General features: G+C 31.6%; 1 protein-coding gene across 1 annotated transcript; it reads left to right on the top strand.

The window, feature by feature from the left end:
- The first annotated feature begins 2,289 nt into the window (after window positions 1–2,289).
- On the top strand, window positions 2,290–3,053 carry LOC149142554 (cinnamoyl-CoA reductase 2-like). Its single transcript, XM_089451512.1, has 4 exons — window positions 2,290–2,293; window positions 2,407–2,591; window positions 2,694–2,856; window positions 2,947–3,053. The coding sequence occupies exons 1-4, from the start codon at window positions 2,290–2,292 to the stop codon at window positions 3,051–3,053; spliced, it is 459 nt and encodes a 152-aa protein (XP_089307638.1).
- The last annotated feature ends 6,017 nt before the right edge of the window (window positions 3,054–9,070 follow it).

Genomic DNA, 9,070 nt, shown 5'->3' with positions numbered 1-9,070 from the left:
ATATTCAAATATATATATATATATAATTTATTTTAAAATATATATATATAATTATATATATATATAATTATATATATATAATTATATTTTAGCCAAACATTTTATTTATGATAAAAAGTAAGAAAAATATATTTACATATACAACATTATAATATTAACTAATCTAATTTAACCTACTTATTTTTATTTTTTATTAAACAAAATACTCTCTTACTAAAACATTATATTTCATTCTATTACAATCAATACTTTTCCATTTCATAAATCTGCAAACTCTACTTTGAAAAAATCTTCATTTCTTTTAATTTACTAAACTTTAGTTTTTAGATTATTCTTATGTTCACCTATCCCGAATTTCCTTTTATTAATATTTGAATAAATAACATTAATCAAGAACCCCACCTTGCACTCTTACAATCCCTAAAAGAACTTTATTAAGATTAAATTCAAATAATTTTATTTAAAACTCACGTAGCATAAAAATCTAGGAAAATCCTTAGCAGTATATCTCAAAATTATTAACTAATTAATATTCAATTAGTAAAATTTAAAATTTAAAAAACCTAATTAGTTTCATCATTTTATTTCATGATTCTAATTATTTAGTTAAAACATTAATAGTAATACATAATAAATTTAACATTAACAATCATTAATTAATACAAAAACTTTTATAGCATAATAGAATAATAACATTAAGTATTAATTAATGTTATAAGAAAAAAAGAATACTAAAATATTGCAATGTTCCATTAAGATCTAATTAGTCATTATATTACATTATTTAATTATTTTGTATTATTTAAAATATTAATAATAATATATAGTAAAATAACATTAATAGTCGTAAACTCAACAAAATCAATTAATACAAAAACTTTTATATCATAGTAGAATAAATAACATTATGTGTTAATTAATGTAAAACAAAAAAACAAGAAAAAAAAATAATAATGAATACTAAAACATTTATTCAATAGCATTATAATATTGCAATGTTAAATTATATAAAATAATAATAATAATAATAATTAATTTGAATAAATTAAACTTAATTTATTTCTGAATATTATCAAACACATGGGCTTCTCACATTACTATTTCAATCTTTTCTCTATTTATTGCTCTATCATTATCTGACTTTTTCACACATATGATACTGAGGATGAACCACAAAGATTGGTTCAAAATATAGATACTATGAAACAGTATTGTTATAACTCCAGAAAACATCACTATACAAAATATTGATCGCAAAAACTTCAAAGCTATAATATTAATATTAATATTATAATTCTAATTATAATTATATAATAAACCTAATATCGATTTTTAGGTTAAATCTCTCTTAATAGTCTCTCTTACGCCTTTGCAGGATCTCTTTTCATTATGTAATTTTGTTAGTCTAATTTACACTTTTAAAAGCCTTGTGAAAAATATTTTTGAATCTATAAAAACAAGTTTGGGCATACTTATACGCAATGTTTGCCTTTTGCTTTTTTCATGCGCCATTGAAGGAGTGGCTTCAATGCTAATGTTCTTGTGAATGTTATCTTAGGCATCTTGTGGATTACAAAAATTTCCACGAAGTGTGTGTTTTCCATAATTGGATAAGAAAATGGTTTTTAAAAGATTAAAAATGTCTGGGTCAAATTTCACCATATTTTTAGTTTATCATAGCTTCCTGGGTTAAATTTTCTTATATTTTTATTTTTTCGTTTATTATAATAATATTTTTAAATATTATATAATTTTTTTTTAAATAAATTTAAAATTTTAATGATAAAATATATTGGTAATTTTTTTTTATATGAAAGTATATTTATTTATCTATGTATTTATTATGTTATTGGGAAATTTTCTTGAGACGGATTCCGTAGGTGTTATTTTAGGCTATTCTGCATCTTTAGATCCAATTTTACACAATTGAATAATAATAAACTATCACATGAAATTAATAATCAATTAATAATTAATAATTTAATAATAATAAACGGGTAATGCAATGTCCCTCGCCAACATTTCATATTGCTTGTCATCGCCTTTGCCTTTGAGATGATTTCTTGTTACAGTTTTCTGAGCTTGAACCTTCTGATTTTCAAGAAGAACATCACTCTCATTTCGTTACTCAGAATTTGCATGGGACCGACGGCCACGACAGGGCCTCCACTCTCTGTCTCATCCAAGATTTTCAGTTCAACATCGCTTCGCTATCTATCTTCTATTATTTCCTACCAGTTGATTAGTGTTTCGGCCAGTGGAATCGCAGAGGGCGGGAGGGATTGAATTATGGGTTTGTCTTTAAGAACTTCCTGAAAATCGACCTTATTACATCCAAGTTTATAACTCTATTGGATCTGTCTAAAAGTTGCACACTGACATTAAATATTATCTATAATGATGCAGAATCAGGTGATAGAGCCAGCAGTGGAAGGAACGAGGAATGTTATGGAGGCGTGCGCAGAAATGGGGTGAAGCGCGTAGTATTTACATCTTCTATCGGTGCGGTTTACATGAACCCTCACAGAGACCCTCGCGCCATTGTTGACGATGATTGCTGGAGCGATCTGGACTACTGCATACACACCAATGTATTTATTACTTTGGATCTAACAACACATAAATATAAACATAAATTCTATGTAGATACGGGTGGAATTCCATGGGCTAATTTTGTTTCTTGGTGTGGGCAGAACTGGTACTATTATGCAAAGACGTTGGCAGAGAAATCTGCATGGGAGATTGCTGAGAGAAGGAATTTGGATATGGTAGTGATCAATCCATGTCTGGTTATAGGTCCATTGTTGCAATCCACCATGAACGCCAACACTGCTCATATTATGAAATATTTGACAGGTGGGTAATGTTAGAGTTGGTTGGTTAGCTACACACCTAATGGAATGCCAGTGATATAATGGGATTTCAATGGATGATACTCAACTTCAGCGAGGACATACACGAACTTAATGCAGACATATGTGGAAGTGACGGACTTGGAGGATGCTCACATTTTAGTTTACGAGGCACGTTCAGCTGGTGGGCTAAAGAAATAAAACCTAATAAATGCAAGACACACTCAATATGCATGATAGGGCTCACTAGACAATCAATGCAATGAATATACAGATAGTAGGTTGACTCAATTAACGTTGATTTTTATTAGTATCACCCCAAAATTAATCCATCATGTATGGATATATCTTATAGAGTTATCTTTAAAAAAAATCAAAATTATGAACGGTGTTCATGGGTAAAAATGTTTGGTTAGTCGAAACATTTATGGTTCCATGAAAATGGGAAGATAGATTTGGATACATATTTATTTAATCAATTTTATTTATGTAAATAGTTGGTGTGTGGTTTATAGGTGGAGAAATAAATGAATTTTAAATTTAAATTTATGAGTTGATTTGAGTATGTTGGATGATATATTAGATGAAGGATATTTTTTTGAAATCAAATTTTGGCTATACATTTATGTAAAAAAAAAAAAATCTCAAGCCAAAGTCTCTATAGACCAAGCTTATGGTCTAATTAAGGTAGATACCAAATTGATGTATTAAATTTCTAATTTATAAGTTAAAGACACACCTTAGTGTAATGATTTGATTATTATACAAACGTACATAATTTATCTTCTCTAGATTTAAAACTATAACATATAACTTTTATTAGAAAACACAGTGTATTCTTATAAAAATATAAAAAATAACACATGCACATATATAAAAGTATATTAACATTATAAATATTAAATATTCAATTTTTTAATATCAATCTCATTTTAATTTCATATATATATATATATATATATATATATATATATATATATATATATATATTTGATGTTCATTATCAAAAAAATTTATCAACATATCATGCCAATGGAAATAATTGTAAGCAGAAACTATGATTTACAATACATCATAAATATGTGTTAAATCTTAGGGATAACATATAAATGTTGCTATATCAATTCTCATTTACATATAGATCTAATATTGATAAAAAAATTTATATATAAATTATATATTGATGATAATAATTATATGTAAATAAAAAAATGATATTTATTCCATAATAATAATAATTCATATTTATTTGGTAGGACTGAGTGGGCGGAGTTATTCTTAGCCTCGATTAGAAAAGAGCAGTCCAATATGCTTGGGGCCTACGAAAATCTACCAGTGACGAGACTGAATACTTAACATTATGGAAAGGTTTAGAACTCACAACCTCCAAGGAAATTCATCCTCTTTCTATCTTTGGTGACTCCATGATAGTAATTCAACAGGTGATCAAGATCATTGAGAATTTAGATCAACCTCAATTCGCTATTTCGCACAAGATCAATCTCCAAATTGCTATGTTTGAAATTGTAGAACTTTATCACATCAAAAGAAACCTTAACCCAGTGGTAGATTTGTTAGCTAACATAGTTGCCACCTTGGACCAAGGAGAACTAGTTTTTGATAAGGGGAATTCTACTCATCCTCCACTACCATGACACGTGTGAAGGAAAATTTAGTTAGTAAAGTGAAACCTCAAGTAATGGTATGGGACGCCTCTTGTCCCTCCTATGTCTATACAAAAATGGGGGAATTATTTCATTCCTTTACTCTCCTTAGGTATCCATGGAATTTTTCATTTATAAGGAGTATGTTCCATGTTATTGTATGGATTACCCACGTATATTACAATCTATTACTAGACAAATATATGCGAGATCTGAGGAATACTAAATTTTAATGAAGGAAAGGAATTGAGAACCCCACATTCCAAGTTTAGGAAAGACGCTTGAGCTTGATAGCCTTAAAGGATTTTGGGATTAGTTGTAGGAAGAAAATCATTACTGTAAATTCCAATGCCCAATGCCTGCTTGGGAAGTATTGCGACATTAAAGGCGTTGGAATGATAGGAAAATTGGAAAGTGTAGTAAGGCTTGGGTATAAGAGGAAGCGACATACTTCTAATGATGCAAAGTGGATCAACTATTCTTCATATTACTTAGGTGATTTCACATACAAGGTTTTTTTGCTACTAATGGAGAATTCACACAATGTTGAAACCGAGAGTGGTCATTTCTATATAGCTCATCTCGCAACCTCCATGGAGTATGCCTTCAGTTTGAAATCCAGGTTGGGTGAAATGCATTTATCTAAATCAAGAGTGTTAAATGCATTTATCTAAATCAAGAGTGTTAGGTCCTTATAATACTGGTGATTCTCCCATTACTATTGTCATTGTAGCCCTTATTGTTACTTTTTTGCCCCTATTGTCCCCATATTTTTATTATTGTTCCCCATAAAAGCCCACTATTGTTATTGTTGCGCCCTTATATTATTATTGTTATGTCGGCTTTAATTATATTATGACCCCTTAGACTCCTATATATAGAAAGGAGGTTTTTTCATTTGTATCATCCAAGAATTGTTCATTTATGTAATGTAGAGGAGGTTTCCCCCTCAAAGAGGCTGATTTTGAATTCGTTGATCTATATTTTCTGTCTTTTTGTGAGTTGGTCTCTTAACATTTGGTATCAAAGCTTTGGATTCTAGGATTTTGCTACTCCAAACAGGCCATCGTGGCATTGTCACTATAACTTCTTTTCTACGATGTTTCAGAAGCTGAAATGAAAACTCGTGTGAGCAGAATTCTAAGATCTTTTATCTCTATATTTTTCGAGATATGATCAAAGGAAGTTAATTTTTTGTATGCTCCTAAATTACATCCCAAACATGTGACCTTGGGAAAATCATCATAAATTTCTCTTTGAGCATCGGATTGAAATTTTGTAAGAAGTTAAAGAAAGAGAACAGAGTGTAGTTTTTTGTCTATCATTTGTAGACCTAAAGGTTGAAACAGTAACACATGGCACTTCGTACAAGTTCACTCTACAAAAAAGTATATAATCGATGATGTTATCTTGGGAGATTGGGCATAACTCTTTCTTGGAGAATCCAATTTTGATTAGACTGGTGGCATTGGAAAGAGAACTTTGAGGGTTACCACAGGACAAAATTTCAGACCTTGGAGATCCACAATTACAGAGATACAGTAGATTCAATATCAAGCTCCTACAAAGCAAGAAAAAATGTGTAGTCTTTTTAAAATTTTGCATAATTTTGGGTTGAAAAATTAGTTTGAAGCGATTCAAAGGGCATAGTTATCATTAATTGATGCCTTGAAGAAAGAAAATGGAAACACCTAGTAAGCAACCTGAAAGCTCTAGCATGACTCTTGAAAAAGAGGAAGAAATGCAACATGATATACCAAAATTATGAGACCAAGTGCAACAAATTTCACTCTCAAAAAAGGTAACAAAAGCTAAGATGGATGGTTTAACGAAAGGCATGGAAGCTAAGATGAATGGTGTGAAAGCTAAGATGGATGGAATGGAAGCTATGGTGAATGGTGTGGAAGTTAAGATGGATGGCATGGAAGCTAAGATGGATGGAAAGGAAGCTAAGATGAATGGCGTAGGCACTATGATGAATGGCATGGAAGTTAAAATGGATGACCTAGAAGGTAAGATGGATGGCATGGAAGCTAAGGTGAATGGCATGGATGTTAAGATGGATGGTATAGAAGAAAAATTGAATGGCAACTTCGAAGATTTGAAGATAGATTTGACAAAGTTGCAAAAAGAAATGCTTACTAATCGCGAAAAAAGAAAACTCATGATGAGAACAAAAGAAATGTTAATCATGATTTCATAGACTCTAACGTTATATTGAAGTGGTGGCCTAGGTGTAGGCAATGCAGGCAATATAGACAACCTCTCAAATTTGGCTAAAATTTCTTCAATATTTGGCTTAATTCTTCTTTCTCTTTATACAGGTGTATTAGTCATCTATTATTAGCCTAAGTGCTTCATGGGTTTTCCTCTGATCACCCCAACGCTAGTTATTGTTCACAATTAACAAACCAACCCTCTATTCCTATCGGAATTGTAAATCCATAGGATTTACACAACAAACTATCGGCGGGCTTTTAAAATGGGATTAATGCAATACACTATCGGCCTGTCTAGACATGAGGAAACTACATTTTCATGCAAAAAACACAATCCATGGAGATTTCATTCCAAAGGAACAAAATACACTATTGGTGCTTTTCAACACTGTCGCGGATTTCAAATGGTCTTGGTACAATTCCAAAGGAAATACACTATCGATGCTTAATTTCCAAGACTTTGCATTAACAAAAAATAACACTATCAACGCTGTAATAATCGACCCTTTCAACACCCTTTTTTCTAATGCGATAATCGGCAATCGCTATTGGTGACTCCAAAGTTCCAAAGGCCTAGATCCTCCCGCTTTGACTTTGTGATGCGATAACAAACGCAGACCCGATAACTTATCCACCCCACTTTATGGCATTTCAAGTCTGAGCTATCAAAATTCAAACTTTGGCGATTCCAATGGTCTTCCACTCCACTTGTGGTTCCGCAACACGATATTAGTTCGGATCCGATATGGGTATGAACCAAATCTAATAAATTTCAGGTTTGGAATTATACTCTGGCTAAGGAAATTTCGTGATTTCTCTATGTAAACAAATTTTTCCTTGGAACTCTATATGACAATTTAAGAAGCCTGCACTTACCGATATAAAGGAAAAATTATTTTAAAGGATCCATCCTAAATATTCATGGGAAAATAAGGCTAATTCATCCATATTCAAACTTAGAAGAAAGAAATTAAACTGATACACGCATATAATTAACATTCAATATAGAACAATATAATCAGATGCAGAGAGAGGTTTTTCTTCAGATGATAATGCTTCCAAGCACGAATCTAACTCTAGGCCTCCCGTTATTTTATTTATAATCAATATATAAAGCCTTCTTGGCCATTATCCTTTACAAAAGCATGGCTTTTTACATAGAGCACTTTAAAACATTCATGCATAAAACTTATTATTGCTTATCTATGAGTGATTATTACAGAATGTTTTGTTCATAATTATCTTGAACTTGAAAAGCATGGAGATTGCTAGCGAAAGGACTCCACTACTTTGCCTATAGATTTTTTTGAATTTTTGGAATAAGTTTGAGGACTTTTCCTCCAAGTGAAATGCTCCTGCATATGACTCCTAAGGACAAAATTCTTCATGGGCTCCTATTCATGAGTTCATCTACATAACTGCCTAATTTCTATAGCATGTCTCCTGTAACCCAAGTAGCTTCAGTGATTGGCTGATCATTCCACTTTACCAAATACTGGAAGTACTCTTGTCTCCTTGTTTTCTTAAACACCTTCTCATCCAAAAGTCTTTCTGGTTGCAGATTATTTACTGCGGGTAGCTGTTTTACCTAGTCAATCTTTTGGTTCTCTTGATCTTGTGTTGTATCATCTACATTTTCACCTTCATGCTTGTACAGGTCTGAAACATTAAAAGTTGGTGATATTCCAACATCAGGGGGTAACTAAATCTCATAGGCATTTGCAGAAAATTTCCTCAACACTTTGCACGGTCCATTTTTTTTGAACTTCAGTTTGTTATACTCCCTCTTTGGAAACCTCTCCTTTCAAAGATGTGCTAAAACCAGATCTCCAACTTCAAAGTTCACCTCTCTTCTTCTCATTTCTGCTCTAGTTTTGTACTTGATGTTGCTATCCTACAGCTATTGTTTCACTTGTTCATGTACTGCTGGCATTTCTGAAGCAAAGTCTTCACCCTCTACACTTCTCATCTCTTCTTTTCCCAAGTTTATTAACTCAGCTACTCCTCTTGGATGCATTCCATAAACAATATGGAATGGAATCTGTCCTGTACTCTTGTTAGATGAGTCATGATATGCATATTCAGCTTGTGCCAATACTTGATCCCACTGCTCTGGATGTTCTGTTGTAAGGTTCCTTACAAGATTGCCCAAACTCTTGTTCACAACTTCAATCTTTCCATCAGTTTGTGGATGATAGACAGAACTGAAACTTAATTTAGTTCCGAGCTTCTTCCATAATGTCCTCTAGAAATGTCCAACAAATTTGGAATCTCGATCTAAGACAATACTCTTAGGCAACCCATGCAATCTTACAACCTCCTTAAAAAAAAAATT

This window comes from Pinus tabuliformis, chromosome X (genome assembly GCF_031772625.1).
Source record: "Pinus tabuliformis cultivar Carrire ecotype Pingquan chromosome X, CPIR1, whole genome shotgun sequence".
Lineage (NCBI taxonomy): Eukaryota > Viridiplantae > Streptophyta > Pinopsida > Pinales > Pinaceae > Pinus > Pinus tabuliformis.
Note: the sequence above shows the minus strand (reverse complement) of the source record. Positions and strands in the feature narration are given on the sequence as shown.